Below are 16,088 nucleotides of genomic sequence, written 5' to 3' on the forward strand. Positions count from 1 at the left end.
ATCCCGACCTTGTTCAGTTGTTTCGAGTTTGGACATGAGGAGTAGTGGATGGCATCCAATCCAACCAAGACCAGGGCTTTTGTTTCTAACACTTTTATCGTCTTCTCCTCTAGTAAGATTCCTAGATTTTTCGGCCGTTTGAACTGTGACGGCCTATGTCAGGTGACAAGCTCACTAGAGATGCATCAATTTTGATGAGGAAGAATTTGTCATGGAACTAACTTGACTTTGACGTGTCAGCTGTCAGATTTCCCAAAAACCTGACGTTTTGGAATTTGCTATATAACAGGATTCGAGGAGCATTTTGGAACAGATCTGCAAACTGCAATGGCTAAAACTGGGTTATAATCAAGGGTTATTTATTAGAACACCTTCTATAGTTTTACAGATTTATTTAAACTCTATAATTTGCATTTATTAAAACACCCTTTATAGTTTATAACGTAGGGATGACAATTTTCTCCATAAAATCAAGGCCCTGCCCCACTCCCAATAGGGTGGGTTTTCTCTGACCTTAAATAGGGATGGTGCATGAAAGGGGAAAATATTCTTGCCCCAAACTGGGGACTGAGCAAGGAAGGGATTTGCATTTAATTTGTGGGTTTAGTATTAATTTCTAAAATACTTCCAAGTTACCCCTAAATTTTTAAAACCGTAAGATTCCATAATTTCATTTTTTATAATATTCCCAAATTATCATAATCCAATTCCTAAGATACCTCAAATTCCCATACCAATAAGATGTATTTTTAGGTGGTTACTAAAATACTTTTAATAAGATGTATTTACTTAACCAACCTTTCATTAAAAATTATTCATTTTTTCCATATGAAAAGCGCAATATGATCACTTAAACTGAGTGGAAAAGGTTTTAGGGCATAGACACATGGTTATGGGTATGGATCTATGGTTGTTTATTCCAAAAGAATCCTTAATACTTTTTTTTATAGAAAATAAAAGGTCAAATTTCTAAGGCTTAGTAAATTAATGAACTCTATCATTAATGTTTATATATTATATTAAAGTATTCCCAAGTTTTTTAACAATAAATGCTAACAAAAATGATGAAATATCAAATTTACCCTTCCATCAAATTATGTTTCAAAAAAATATCCGCTGCAATATACGAAAAAGGAGAAACTCCATTACCTGCAACGGTTAGCATGGCAACTTTGCAACCAATAGTATGACGATGAAGAAGAATTTTTTTTGGTAAAAGATGGTGAAGAAGGAAAAGATAAAATGATCATTTTGTCCATGTAAAAATTATGAAACACTTGGAAAGAGAAAAAACACACCAAACAAGGTGACAGCTGCAAATCCCGATAAGATCTCCGATTACTGGTGCAAATTCCAACAAGATCTCCGGTTACCGCTTCAAATCCCGGCAAAAAAATCTCTGAGCGCACTGAAACATCACGTCTTTGCAAAACCTCGATAACCCAGAAATCCAGAAATCTTAATTATGGTGACGATGAAGAGAAACCCAAAAATATCAATTATGGTGGAATTCTGATAAAAGAGCATCGGCTTTGTTCTTCTGAACTCTAAAGCAAAGAAATTTATGAGCTTCTAGAATTTGTAAAGGGACTAAGTAGGGAGGTTGAAGAGATTGGGGGATTCACTAGGGTTTCCGAGGACAATGACGAAGGATCACAAAGGGGAGTGAAGGATCTTAATAGGTTATCATTGTTCATCTCTTCAACTTTGTGATGCGAATAGGGGCGGCGGCTACAAGTTCTCTCTCCGACCCCCCTCTCTCTTCCTCTTTTTCTCTCCTTTCCCTTCTTTTTCTTCTTCTTCCTTTCAGTTCCGTCATCTCCGTTCTCCTTCCCCTTCTTTTTCTTCTCAGTTTTTGTCATCTCCGTTCGGATGACATTGTGGGCATTCTTGAAACATTTGAATTACCGTCTTCTAATCAAGGTCGTTGAAGTTAAAGAGAAGACTGCTGGTGGCTTGCTACTGACAGAGGCAACAGAATAGAAATCTTCCATTGGCATGAGTGGAATTCTGACTTCCGAGGACCACTATATATAATTAGATAATCACCTTCCTCATTAGGGACTTCGGCTGCGGTGAAGATCTTCCCGAAAAAATTCACAACCCTTATCAACCTAGATTCAATTATTGACTCGGAAATTTGAAGGCATATCACTCTGTCTTATTTTTTGATTGTAGGGACGCCATTGACACAACAAGATCGTCTATCTTATTTTCTGATTCCACGAGGATCACCTCCGTCCCACTTAGCAAACTCAAATCGCAGCAGAGACTGAAGCCCCTCCATCAATCGATCTTAGGCCAGAATCTCACAGGTAAATTCTGTTTTCATCGCCCCTTCTTCCGTGGCATTGGTGCCCTTGAATCTTCTCTTCTGTTTTTCCTCCACCTCCTTCAAAATCTCTCCGAGACATTGTTGCTCACACCATCTCCAAACCCATTTCCATGCCTTTTTTGCTGGAAAACCCTAATCTAAAGCCATTGTCCCCTTGGCGCCGGCGACAGTTGAAGTGTTTCTTTCCTCTGGTTTTGATTGGTCAAAACTCTTTCGTCTCAGCATTTGTTTCATGACCCCGCTGCAACTTCTTCTGACTGATTAATTGTTTACGCCACCCACATCCATAGTGTCATTAAACCCTATTACAAGAGCAAATTCACCTTTGAAGCTTCTACAGAGAGGCGTGCTTTTCTAGTTGTAGTCTTCCAAGAGCGTGTAAGAAACAAGAATCCCAGAGAGAATATATAGAGAGAGAGAGATTTGTGACATTAACGTGGAAGATATTAGACATGATAGAGGAGTTTAGGCTGAGTTTGGAAGGAGTACAAACGCAAATATGTATACTGCAAAACCTTATATTTTGTATTATTTTATATATTTATGTCGTATATATTTGCATTTGCACTGCTTACAAAATCAGCCTTAAGAAGTCCCATCTAAAATATATTTTTAATTATAAAAAAGTATTTTTAGAATTTTTGAAAAATATATCAATTATGTGATGTCTCATGTTAATAGAATGTGACAGATTTTAAATAATTGTTAAAAATTTTGAGAATACTTTAAAATAATACATAAACAATAAAAATAGAGTTAATCAATTTACTAAACCTTAAGGATATTTTAAAAAGTGCCCAAAATAAAATTGATGGAATAGAGAAAAATAGTGGTTGTTCATATTTTATTAGGGGCAAAAATAATATTTTTGTTATAATTTTTTTGATTAAATTTTTATTCGAATAAATGTTAAGATTAAAACTATAATTTTTCAATTTCATTAATGGAAGGTGGATTCCTAATGTTTTAGTAAAACCTATAGGATAGGTTTTAGTAAGATTTTAGTTGTTGATAAATGATGAAATTAAATTTCTCAATCTACACGAGCGATAGACGTGCGTAGAATTTATATCCGGACTCGGGTCGCTTATTGTTCAATGAAGTTGTTGCAACGGAAAAAAGAGTTGGCTCCGTATCATCTCTAAGCCCAACGGTCCAATCATGTTCATTTGTTTGTGGGGTCAATGAACACAATGGAGGGTGTTATGCGTCATAAGATGTATAGATATGCGTTATTTGACTATAATACCCTTGTAGCCACGCGAATCCAGCACGAAGCGTAACGTACGAAATTAATGATGTATTGTTATCCATCCCACGTGACAAGATTGGTGGTTCAGATCGAAGTTCAGACTAAGAGTAAATAAGCACGTGTTTTTTTCATTATGAACGGTTGGGATGAAAGCACGTCATTCTCAAATTGTCGTTCAGCAGAAGGAAGGGGAGGGTGGGACCCGCTGAGGGGTAGACAGAGAGACAATACTCATCATCGCTCAAATCAGATATTTTATATTTTTTTCAGCACCAAAAGCCAACGCTCGTTAGCTTGTCAAGTCGCGTGTCCAGAACTCGGGAAAGAAATCTAATCTTCTTCCTCTCTTTTTTACTCTCTCTGCCTCTGCATCGTAAATAACGACCATCGAAGCCGGGAAGAAGGAAATAGAAGGAAAGGAGAGGAAGATTCTCTCTCTCTCTCTCTACGGGGCTCTGTTTGTTATAAATGTGAACTGTCGAGTTTCTTTCGAATTTGGAGCTGGAGTAGATACCCCTTTTTTTTCAGATGGAAGCACCGAATTCGGATAGGGAAAAGAGTGACGGGTCATTGGAAGGATTCTCTCCAATTACTCCTACGCGGATTTTCTGGAATTCTAGGAAAAGATCTGGTAATTTTAAATCCCCCTTCTAATTTTTCTTCTCTCTCTCTCTCTCTGTCTGTGAAAATTTGCATGATTTAGAGATACCCATATATCCATTTGTTGGGATTGATCAGAGTTCATTTTGGAACTGTGATGGGTTTCTGGCTGAACTTTAGAGTTTAGTCTGAGAGATGAGACCAAGATCTGTTGGGCTTTAGTTCTGTATATTTTTTGCGTTTGTAGCCAATTAGAAAATTGTCCGGTTGTTTGGTGACAGTTTTACTTGGAAAAGCCAGAGTAGATTAAAGTTTCTTGTGCAGAACTCCAAAATTGTCCGTTTGTTTGGTGACAGTTTTACTTAGAATGCCGGTTGCTTCAACCCATGGTGCGTAATACGAAAGGCTTCAAGACACTCTTCCTTCGTTTTACAGTGTTTGTCTTTTCATAAATAGACGTTGACGTCGTGAGTTCGTTTGCACTGGTGCAAAAGTATGGAACTACAAATGATTAAGTGCAAATTCTGATTTACTTTTGTTTCAACTTTCAACTTTCCACTTTCCACTTTTGCTTTATGCTGCTTGTATTTTGTAAATTTGTTTACAAAAACCGGATGCAAAGTAAATTAAATGCCATAGCAAAAGTGAACCAGATTTGCACTCTCATGCATTTGTAGTTTGTACTAATGCAAACAAACAGAGCCATTGCTCTTAAAACTTTCTTTCTTCTCTCCAAGAGAAAAACATGGGATGACTGGGATCTGATGCTCAAATTTGATCTTCTTTAAGATACCCAGAAGCAGAAGCTCCTCTATTAAACTCTACAACCACCATTGACACAACGGTTTCTGAATTTTGATTTGTCCTGTTTGCTTTTCCAGTAGAGAGTAGAGACCATTGGTTCTAAGTCTTCACTTCACAAAAGAAATCTAACATGATGGCAGTTGCCATTTGCCAACAGCAAGTAGTAGGAGTCTAGATAAAGCAACAGAAGAAGCACCCAACAAAGCTGAGGAGCCTCCAAAGACCACTGATGCCCCAGTTCAGGACTCGCCTACAGCCACTGTAGTTCTTTCAGAGCGTCGAAAGGCTCTCTTCGAACCACTGGAGCCAACAATGAATACAAATGGCCGTCGACCCTCTGCTGAGATGTTACTCCCTCCACCTGATTTTGATTCCACGACCTATCCTCGAGGCTGGTTGATTGGGAAGAAAAGGAAGCTCGTAAATGTGGATGTGGTCGAGAGCATGCGCAGGATTGCAGTTCAGGAAATGAACAGAAAGGTGGGTAGCTTATCATCCTTTATGAATGGACAGGGATGGAAAATGGGTAATTTTTTCAAGTGATTCTTGGCCTGGTTATGAAATACAGGATAGGGAGATTGATGGGTTGAATGAGCAATTGGAAGAGGATGCACGATGCCTTGAGCATTTGCAACTTCAGCTACTGCAAGAACGGAGCAAACGGGCAGATGGGGAGAGAGAGAATAACATGCTGAAGAACCAAATCTCCATGCTGATGAACATGTTGCAGGAGAATGAAGCTATTGATGAAGGGACAGAAGATTCTTGATAAATATCTATTAGTTAATTTGTTGTATCCCCAACCCAACCCATAATAGTTGGGATGAGGCTTTAGATGAGATAGAGATTAATTTGTTGTATGGTGTTAAATTCATATGTGCATAAATTGGCGTGTATGTGGCTGTAATTCATTCTGTGAATACTTCATCTTGCTGTTAGTATGTGTTTCTACATAAATTTGAACAAGAACAGTTAATGAAATTATTATTTGGATTATTTGATTATTTATATGAGTTCTATGGTGCTGCTCCCCATCAGACGATTCATGACATGGTAAACCACAAAAAGAAATTTTCAGTTAAAGTTCTAAGGGCAGATACACAATTGTTACAATGGGAAGTTGAGAACCCTGACTTATTATTATACATGAACATGCAGAAACAAACTAAAATGGAACTACTAGTCTACTGCTAACAACTAGCTCCCTAGAGAGATCAGGATTCATCATCAAAATAAATCTCCGAATCCTAGAACTACATGCATATTTCCATTTCTGGGAGAGAAAATGAAGCCTCCAATACATCTTTTACATAACGAAGTATGGTCCACGGTGGGATTAAAGATCGCTATCTAGCTTGATTTTCTCCATCCTCTGAGATATGGAACAAGAACTGTGGCAGAGATGCGATGCGGGGTAGATTAAGCAGCAGATCACCAACCGAGTCCTTCCTTGATATAGATGGTTGCTGCTTGCATCCAGAGACATCATTGGACTCACCCTTGGTCGCTGGAGTATCATCACCGAGAACCTTGTTCTCGCAGGTCGAGTCAGGGACTGAAATAGGTTGACCATCTTTGCCATCATCAGGCCCATCTAAGTCATCATTACCTTGATTGTTCTGAGCAAACGCAGGATCCTTCTGTAGCAGACAGCAAAAAGAATCGACTCTAGATATGAGGGATTGAGAATTGACTCTTGACATTAGGGATTGATCATCAGAACCTGATGCAAGCTGAGAATCACCAAGTAGGCATTGTGCAATCTCCTCAAGCACATCCCTGTTTTGCAATTCTTCATCAGAGAAAAGTGAATTTCCAGATGTCATCTGTTCAGATAAGCAATTGCCGATGTGGCTCACCAGGTCAGTCATTGACATTGACGGATGTATTCCAGGCACTTTGATCTGATCCCACTGGATTATCTCCCTTGATTCTTCAGCCTGACCGCTGCTGTTATCTTCAATTGCATGGGCATCTATCACTAGAATAAGAAAGACAAGTTACAGCGAAGTAAGACGCAAAGTTTTTTTTTTTCTTTAATTGGTAAGACACCGTGAAGTATTGACGTCTGCAACCCAATAAATACATCCGACCCCCAACAAGGGAAAGGAAAGGGGAAGGGGGACCATCACAACATAAATTTTGATGGATACACCCTTCTACACACTTTTAGATCTAAAGCTACACATGTCAATTAGGTTATGCTCTATGACATCATCAGCTTAGGCTCCATATGAACAGATTTTTCTTGGAGGTTTGAAGATTATAATAGAAGGCCCCAAATAATACGGGAAAGAAGATTGGATGATTGGTCTATCCCATCTATAATTAAGCCCTGCAGTCGAAATGGCTTCATGAAGATTGGATGATGGTTTTTTTCAATTTAAAAATCCGGTCATGTGTCAACAACAGACAGACTTTAAAACACCTTGGAAATGGCTTCAGGAAGGTGAGCCTTCACTATGAACTCATTTGGATGCAACGTGTTTAAAATGCATTAAAAAGTCAACGTTTCAAAACAGCAATAACAATAACATTAATAACAATGACAGTGATAACTGAAGCGCAAAAACAGAAAGTGATAACAAGAAGATTGATAACATGATGATGTTCGGAACTTGGCATGGGTATTCATGGTAACAGAACTGAGCAAACAATTAACAAAATGTAACAATATAAGTTTAACTTCAATGTTATAATGTCAAGATCTACTATAAATTAAAGCATGAAAGAGAATCAGTTATCTATTTACTCACATGGATCCAAAATAGATAAGATTTAAACTCAATGTTCCCAGAAGAAAGGGAAAAAATTAAAGAGATGAATTGATGTTGCCCACCAAATCCATAGAAATAAAACACATGGATTAAACAAATGTATTATGTACATAACATGCATGTATGCATGTATTTACATGTAATAGATTGATGAACCAAATACTACCAAACTTCCTACAACAATAAACTCTTGCAATTACCAGTATCTCATAAAAAATCGAGCTCTGTGAAAGATAACTAGTCCCATCTTCATTAGTTAAACTACACATATTCCCTCTACCAGTCACCAGAGATAATGATATATATATTAGGGAGGACAAGGAAAAGTGAGAATGAGAATACACTACTTTAATATATGTATGTGTGTGTTATTTTGGTAGAAGAATGGTACTTTCCAGGAAGATGGAAATTGAGTCACAAAATAAGCCCCATATAGAAGAAATGCTTAAAGGTTTACAGAATATCAAGCTCCATATTTCCAAATTCCAACGACTTGTATATAAAAGATACATGAACGTACCTGAGCTGGGGGAAGGTGTTTCCCTGGATAAATGCTCAGGTGTTCTTCTAACAGTATCAAGTAGTTCACTCTTCACAGAAGATTGAACAGAAGATGGAGATGGTGTGTCCCGGAGAGCAGAGAACCGGGTTGCATAATCACTGTTCAAAGCATCAAAACCATGGCATTTCTTTTCATGTTGATCCTCAAAAACAGAACCTCTTGTTTCAAAAAATGGAGAATCTAATACTATCTCCGGTTGTTGACTCAGCAAGTTTAATCGGAGATCACACTGGATAAGCTTTTCAAAATGCTTATTTAACAATCCCTGTGGCACCTGCAGAAAATGTCGCCTGCAACCACAGAATTAAATAACATTCAAAAGCTGTAATTGCAAATGAAAAAACCCCAGGACCCAGCTTAACATCACTTGTCTGTATAACATTTATAACATCAATGCTTCCCAATGATAAGAAAGGTACTGAAATATTGTGAAAGAATGAGGGAAAGCTCAATGACTATAGACCACTTGGACCAAAGTAATGGATAGACCTAGAAAATTTTCACTTACGTTCATAATCAAATATTCTATTCAAATGGATTACAGGTGCTCATTGTTGTGAGGTGAATTAGAGAGACAAAGAGAGGGGAAAGGATAAACTGATAGAGACGAAGGAAAAAATATTCAACAATGGAATTTACTTAACCACTCCAATAAAGAAAGAGAAAGAAATTGCCCCCACTTCCAACCCAACTACCCTGAGAAAATCAGAAAAGAATAAGTAAAGAAGAGAGAAAAACTAAATTACTACAAGAAACAACATGCTCCATAGGAAATTGCGATCCTGTTCCTGCCAAAATGTACAGGCCTTCACCATTATATGAACTCAACTTGTCCCAGAGGCCTGCTTTATCAAAGGACACTATTGCAGCTAAAGAAGTAACAAAAAAGAGAATCAACAAATGAGTTAATATATCGGAGGTAACTAATCAACTACCAACTTTTTATATGCATGTTTGGTACACGAGTACAAAAGCCTTTGTAATATGCCTTCCCCTTCTCTAGAGCACAGTTCAAGAGCTTATCTTTTTAACAAAAATTGCAATACAAATTGTGAAGAAAGTGAAAGGGAATCACACACTCAGAGGGGGAAGAAAATACATCCCTTCTTTTCTCATGATTAATTATAACTTATCTTACGATTTCTTCTAGGTTCAAAATGGACACTTTAGGTCAACCTTACCACCAACCAATGCTCACTCCTAAGGACATAATAGATAGCACAGTCCGGCCCAAGGTACTAATTCCTCAATTCAAGAAAAACCTAGTTTGAGTAAGGTTAGGACTTTATAAATGCCCATTTAGGAGGGCTTTCACATTGCTGTTTTAGCATTGCAAAGTAGGGTCCACCCAGCAAGACCACAAACAATGTTTTGTAAGAAATATGGAAAGCCCAAATTGACTACTTTTCAGCCACTTACATAGCTCTTCATTGAAGCTTCTTTTAAATGGCTTAAAGCAGCTCAACCAAAGCTTAAGCCCTCTGGCCCCTCCAAAGTGGGTCTATGTTTGGTGGTCTGTGTTGAGCTACAGAAGTACAGAGTCACAGTCAAAAAATGACTTAAATAATGAAAAATAAGGTTCCTAGGCCCCCACCCTCAAACAGGCCATATAAATCTTGGTTTTCATTTCACCATCATCCTAAATACAGACTATACAGTCCCACGTATTGCTAACATTTCTAAACTTTTTTAATTAAGCAGACTCAAACCCAAGGAATAAATAAGACGTAGACAACCAGGCCAACCAATGCTTTTAAATGCATTCATGTCAAGACTCAAGAATGGGATGGTTCTGCACGAAATGTAGTTTGGCAATTGAATTTCAATGTATGTGCCTTAGGCAACCCAGGACCATCCAGGGTGGGTGAGCAAGAGAATTCAGAAATCAAAATGGTATTTCTATCATTACCATAATGGTGACATCTTAGATAAAAGAATCAATGTAGGGAGACTTTTCCATTCAAAAGTTTCTTTATGTGCACAAGGTCAAATTAAGGAAAAATGCTTCTCAAAATGCTGAGGCCCTTCATTGGACAGATCCAACAGATGCAAAGGAGCCAAAGCAACATGACTCTTCCAAATAATCAGTTATAGGGTCAACAAATCAAGAGTTAGAACTAAAATGCTTGTTTGATCTCCTTAACTTCAATAAACTCCTTAAAATTTTCTTCTGCTCCATCAGTTTAACAACCCCTAAATGCTGTTCCCAATAGGTATCCAGCACATGACCCTTTGTCTATTTTTCCTCCAATTTTTCATCTAATTTCATCTTTGTATGGCCACTTCTCATCTGACTTCAAAATTCTCTTCAAGTCCTCCAATTAAAAAATTAGCACTCCAATACAATGCATGTTCCCCTACAACTGAAGGTAACATCATATCCTTCTTAACCACAACTATAAAATACAAAAAGGAGATGCTAAAGCAGTTGTTAGCAAAGAAAGCCCAACTTGGAAACCAGACTCCTATAATATGAAGAAAAAGTAGCCAAAGAGCTTACAGTTAAAGCTTCTTCAATTGAATAATGGATGGTAAAGAGCACACTGTAATATGCTGAATGATCTAGTAAGAAGCAAAAGGAGTAAGAAAATTTCATTCTATTGTACCTGTGTAGGCTTGCCTGTCCACCAGTGAAGTCTGAAGTTGCCTGCCACAAGGTGTGCTTCCTTGGCTGTGGATTAGTCTCCTTAAAGAAAAGAGGCTGCCTGGCGAGCTAAAATATTCAAACAAATGACAGTGTCAAAATAAAATAAAGCGAACATCAAAAAACAATAACAACAAGTGCATAAAATTACCAATATATCTAAAGTTCCAGGTCCATTGTCAGGGCAATTTGCCTTCAGAGCCATGATATCTGACCATTGGATTTCTATTTTACTCTTGAGACCTCCTTCAAGAACCTCCCATACAAGTTTGTGCTTGGCAAAGTAACACTTTGCCACTAAATCGCCTTCATATCTCGAAACACACTGCGACATAATAGAATTTCAATTAATTTCATGTTGTGCATAAACCCCAAAAGGTTGCATCTATTTAAACTATTAGTAGACCAACGTTACTGGAAAATACCTCCCAAGTCCCAATTCTCAGAAGTGACGCTGGAAAGTTGGAAGCCTTCAGCTTATCAGTGGCACCTGAAGCTGGGCCCTTAGAGTCCATCTTTTTATCCAATTCAAGATGTTCACTTGGTCCATCTCCTAATGTATGAGCATTTCCCTGAGAGAGCTTCATTTGAATCAAATCCAAAAGCGACGGACTCTTCTTCAGCCGTAACCCCAATGGGCTTGGCTCATCAAGTGGATTATATTGTGATGGAGGGATTGGACACGCGCTGCTTCCCGAGCTCCATTGCTGCAACAGCCGACAAACAACGCAAAGATGGGGTTAAGGGTCAATTATATAAAGATTTAATCCTAAAATGACCAGTAAGCCAAACAGTCACAAATCAGATCAGAACAAATAACGACGTCGGTTCATTAGAAACTAAAATAGCTTTCACCGAGTGCAACTGCATAAAATAGTTACACATATAATCCACACTACCAATCTAAAGAAAGAAACATCAGCATTAAATGCCAAATAGTTAACAAAGAGCAGAAAGGGGAAACAGTAAGCTTTGCCCTCAAAAATGGATCAGAAAGCTGAATCTCGAGATAAACAGAAACCCCAAAACAGAGCCAAGTAGCCAACAGAAAGAAAAGATAATCAAACCTGCTGGTTAGGCGGGGGGATCTTAGGCTTCTTCTCGAGCGGACCGTGTTCTTCGTCTAAAGTGTCTTCAATTTCCAACTTCACCGGCAACTTATTCCGACATGACGCCTCAGATTCCGGTCGGATATCACCGGAATTCATTGGCTGAACCATCAAACTCCCAACCACACAGAACACAAAACCAAAGAGATCGAAACAAAGGTCTTTCCAAACCCTAAAATAGGACAAAAACACTGCAGTCCCAACGTCTCAACTTCAAATTCCCTGGCAAATCTGATTCGATTCCTCCAACGACGAAACCCTGATAAATTGCCTCGAAACCCCAACCCTATCCAAAAATCCTACTCTACTCGCCGTTTCTGGTGAAGGATCGGAGAACGGAGATTCTGAAGACCCTACGAAGTCTTCTCTCTCTCTCTGCAAAGACGGAATCAGAAATCTTTAACGGAGTCAGTGGACAACCTTGACGGCAAGCACGTGACATTACACGTGCCGAAGGACGACTCGTCGCACGTGCAGGTATGACGAACAAGACGGGAATTCCGAAGTGTACAGATTCCGAGAACTTGGACGAATATTGGCGTCCTGAAATTACTAAACCATCCTCCAGCTCAAAACTCAAAGCACCACTCTACATCTGATCGAAGGCAATTAAGTCATTTAAAGTATTCTTCAAATTGGTGGATGGAAAAGGAAAAGAAACCATCAAACCAAGTTTGTCGGCATTTCCATTTGAGGACTTCTGGCACGTGCGTACGGACACTATGGCAAATCTAGATACATGTGGGACCCAGTTCGTGAACCATCTGAACATTTTTGTCGTGACTCGTTTCCTTTTTCTTAGAGACAACCGATCATAGGTTGCTGTTGACACGTGGCATTAAACCGAGCGGTTGGTTGTCGGAATTTGACGTAAGCTGTCTGACACGTAAGACTTAGAACTGGGAATCCAAATTGCCTTTTGGATAAAGTTGGAGAAATATGCTTTTATTAGACTAATAATTAATTAAGTACGTGTGTTGCATGTATGGTTTTCAAAATCGGATCGAATCGGACAATTGGACCGGAAAAACCGGGACCGGTCAGGTGATCAGTTACATTTTACCCAAAAACCATTAATTTGCCCCAAAACGTTGGTTTGGTCAGTAAATCGCTGACCTGGGTGATTGAACCGTTTAATGGTTTTGATTATTTTTTTATTTTTTTATTTTTTGTCAAAATGGGTCATCTAATCAATTCGAACTGTCGAACCATTCAACTCGGGAATTGGACCCTTGATCGGTTCATTGTCTGATTTGATTTTAAAAACCTTGGTTGCATATAATGAATAGATATATTAAGATAAAAATGAAAATTTACAAAAAGTAATAATATTATTAAAAATAAATTTAAATGTTTGTAGTAAATATGCATGTGCATTGTACATTAAAATTTTAAAGTACAATAACAATTGGCTGAATTAACTTACAATTTCAACAAAATTCTATACTTTTTCATTTTTTGTCTTCTATCTTTTTTTTTTAATATTTATTATTTAATTACGACATCATGGATTTCTTTGAAAAGTTGGATGATTGACCCACCATCCAGATAAGAAAGTAGTTTTGCTTTCAGATCAATTCTAAATTATATATTTCATCTACATTATATAAATAATTTTGACTTATCACACTTAATTTTTGTTTCACATAATTAATATATTTTTTTTATTACTTATACTTTTCTATTTTTTAAAGATTTACTATTTAACTATCATATCATCAATTAATCTGTTTGACCCAAACCAGTCAAAAAGGAAAAATAGTTTGGTTTCTAGATTAACATTAAATTTTGTACCATCGTTAATAATTTTTTTTCTTATATAATACTTACTATTGTTCAAAATGAATGCATAATATTAGAGATGTACCCAATACTTTTTAGTTTTTATAAATATATAAAATTAGATATGTGTCCAATTTTTTTCTATTTTCTATTTTTGTGAATTTTTGTATTTGTATTTTTTAATTTTTTTATTATTTGACCATGATGTCATTTCATTTTTAGGTTGATTTTAATTTTTTTATTATTTAATTATGACATTATTTGTCAACCCATTTGACCCAAAATGGTTGAATTTCTTACCTTGCACCAAGAGGGAAGAAAATTATTTTGCTTTCAAATTAATTGTTAAAATATTTTTTTACTATTAAAATTAATGTTGTAGATTTAATTAGTAGAATTTAATGATGAGAAAAATATATCTTAAATATAGGATTTAATGAGAGAATATACCTTAAGATATGAGATTTAATGAGATAGTATAGGAAAATAGTTTTATTTCCAATTGGTTTTAAATTTTACATTCATTTTTCATCGTTAAGAAAAACATTTCTTATTTATCCCACTTATTATTGTTTATATGACGAATAAATGATGTAAAAAATGCTCCCATTTTTTTTTAATTATACATTATTTGTGTTTTATCTATTTTTTCATTTTATTATTTAGTTGTGACAACATGCATTTTTATTTTAACAATTAGTTTTATTTAATATGATGAATATAGAACATTAGAAATGTTCTCAAATATTTTTAATAAAATTTTCTACTTTTTTTTTGTTCTATCATTTTTTAATATTTATTATTCAATTATGACATCATGAGTTTCTTTGAAGAATTGATCCAATGAAAGACCCATCATCTAAATAAGAAAATATCTTTGTTTTCATATTAGTTTTAAATTATATATTTCATCTACATTATATAAATAATTTTTACTTATCACACTTAATTTGTGTTTGACATAATTATTTTATTCTTTTGATTACTTGCACTTTTTAATTTTTTAAATATTTATTATTTAACTATCATGTCGTCGATTAATCCATTTGACCCAAACACTAACCCACCACCCAAAAAGAAAAATAGTTTGCTTTCTAGGCTGACATTAAATTTTGTATTACATTTCCATAATTGACAAAATTATTTCTTATGTATAATAATTATTTTTATTCAATATAATGAATGTATAGTATTAGAGATTGACCCAATATTTTATTTTTATAAATATATAACATTAGATATGTATCGAAAATTTTCTCTATTTTTTTTTATTTTTGTGATTCTTTGCATTTTCTACTTTTACAAATTTTATTATTTGAGTATGTCATAATTTTGTTTTTATGTTGATTTTAAATTTGGAATTTCATTTTCATCATTAATAAAAATACTTCTTATGTTTCATACTTATTTTTGTTTAGTATAATGGATATATAATATTAGAGATATGTTCAATTCTTTTTTTGTATTATATATTTTATTATTTTAATTTCTTATTATTTAATTATGGCATCATTTATTAACTCATTTGACCCTAAATGGTTGAATTGCTTACCCACCACCGGGAGGGAAGAAAATAGTTTTGTTTCCAAATTATTTATCAAAATATTTATTTTTATACTATTAAAATTAAAGTTATAGCTTTAACCAATAAAATTTAATGATGAAAAAAAGATATCTTAAATATAGGATTTAATGAGAAAATATATCCAATTGGTTTTGAATTTTACATTCCATTTTCATCATTAAAAAATATTTCTTATTTATCATACTTATTATTATTTAATATGTTGAATATGTGATGCTAAAATGTTCCCAATTTTTTTAGTTTTTATATTTTGCTTTTTATCTATTTTTTAATTTTATTATTTAATTGTTGCAGCATGGGTTAACCCATTTGACCCAAAATGGTTTAATTTCTTACCACCACCTAGATGAAAACACTATTTTTTTTTCTAGTAGATTTGAAAAGTATAAGTTTTTATCTTATTTAAATTATTAATTTATTATGTATGGATTTAATTAATAGAACTTAATGATGAAAAGAAACAAAAAATTTTTAAATGTACGATTCAATGAAAGTGAATGTAAGTTAATTTCTTAAATGTTGGATTTAATGAGAGAGAATTGAATGCATTGAATGACTTAAAATTATCTCTTTTCAACTCATTTAATATCAATAATTGATTACCCTATTTGCCCTAATTTTTTATCAATAAATTCAAA

At 35.3% G+C, this 16,088-nt stretch overlaps 2 protein-coding genes and 1 long non-coding RNA gene across 5 annotated transcripts in view; 1 reads left to right on the forward strand and 2 right to left on the reverse strand.

Annotated features, from left to right (window-relative positions):
* LOC148843489 (uncharacterized) overlaps positions 1–2,846 on the reverse strand; it is a 46,451-nt gene extending 43,605 nt beyond the window's left edge. Inside the window, exon 1 of the long non-coding RNA XR_016103231.1 lies at positions 1,299–2,846. This is a non-coding gene — a long non-coding RNA (uncharacterized LOC148843489). The remainder of the gene's footprint in view (positions 1–1,298) is intronic.
* A 994-nt stretch (positions 2,847–3,840) lies between these two features.
* On the forward strand, positions 3,841–5,999 carry LOC148843490 (protein HEADING DATE REPRESSOR 1-like). Of its 2 annotated transcripts, XM_088957572.1 has the most exons (4): positions 3,859–4,218; positions 4,469–4,576; positions 5,149–5,471; positions 5,560–5,999. In XM_088957572.1, the coding sequence occupies exons 2-4, from the start codon at positions 4,555–4,557 to the stop codon at positions 5,758–5,760; spliced, it is 546 nt and encodes a 181-aa protein (XP_088813698.1). In that variant the 5' UTR covers positions 3,859–4,218; positions 4,469–4,554; the 3' UTR covers positions 5,761–5,999. The 2 variants fall into 2 exon arrangements, with proteins under 2 accessions (XP_088813697.1, XP_088813698.1); XM_088957571.1 differs by lacking the exon at positions 4,469–4,576 and having other exon boundaries at positions 3,841–4,218.
* Positions 6,000–6,037: 38 nt separating this feature from the next.
* Positions 6,038–12,491, reverse strand: LOC148843491 (uncharacterized). 2 transcript variants are annotated; one of them, XM_088957570.1, is made up of 7 exons: positions 12,042–12,491; positions 11,400–11,681; positions 11,126–11,299; positions 10,937–11,043; positions 8,289–8,620; positions 6,851–6,972; positions 6,038–6,770 (listed from the first exon to the last, which is right to left on the reverse strand). In XM_088957570.1, exons 1-7 carry the CDS (start codon positions 12,192–12,194, stop codon positions 6,759–6,761), a joined length of 1,182 nt encoding a protein of 393 aa, XP_088813696.1. In that variant the 5' UTR covers positions 12,195–12,491; the 3' UTR covers positions 6,038–6,758. The 2 variants fall into 2 exon arrangements, with proteins under 2 accessions (XP_088813696.1, XP_088813695.1); XM_088957569.1 differs by having other exon boundaries at positions 6,038–6,972.
* Positions 12,492–16,088: the final 3,597 nt, after the last annotated feature.

Source organism: Nelumbo lutea, chromosome 8, assembly GCF_056320005.1.
Source record: "Nelumbo lutea isolate HS-2025 chromosome 8, American lotus-T2T, whole genome shotgun sequence".
Lineage (NCBI taxonomy): Eukaryota > Viridiplantae > Streptophyta > Magnoliopsida > Proteales > Nelumbonaceae > Nelumbo > Nelumbo lutea.

Excerpts from the sequence above, each read along its gene's own strand:
- LOC148843490 (XM_088957571.1), top strand. The coding sequence starts at position 4,116 with ATGGAAGCACCGAATTCGGATAGGGAAAAGAGTGACGGGTCATTGGAA. Across the intron at positions 4,219-5,148 it reads GAATTCTAGGAAAAGATCTG|CAAGTAGTAGGAGTCTAGAT; the intron begins GTAATTTTAAAT and ends ATTTGCCAACAG. Across the intron at positions 5,472-5,559 it reads TTCAGGAAATGAACAGAAAG|GATAGGGAGATTGATGGGTT; the intron begins GTGGGTAGCTTA and ends TATGAAATACAG.
- LOC148843491 (XM_088957569.1), bottom strand. The coding sequence starts at position 12,194 with ATGGTTCAGCCAATGAATTCCGGTGATATCCGACCGGAATCTGAGGCG. Across the intron at positions 8,621-10,936 it reads GGACAGGCAAGCCTACACAG|GCGACATTTTCTGCAGGTGC; the intron begins GTACAATAGAAT and ends CTGTGGTTGCAG. Across the intron at positions 6,973-8,288 it reads AACACCTTCCCCCAGCTCAG|TGATAGATGCCCATGCAATT; the intron begins GTACGTTCATGT and ends TTCTTATTCTAG.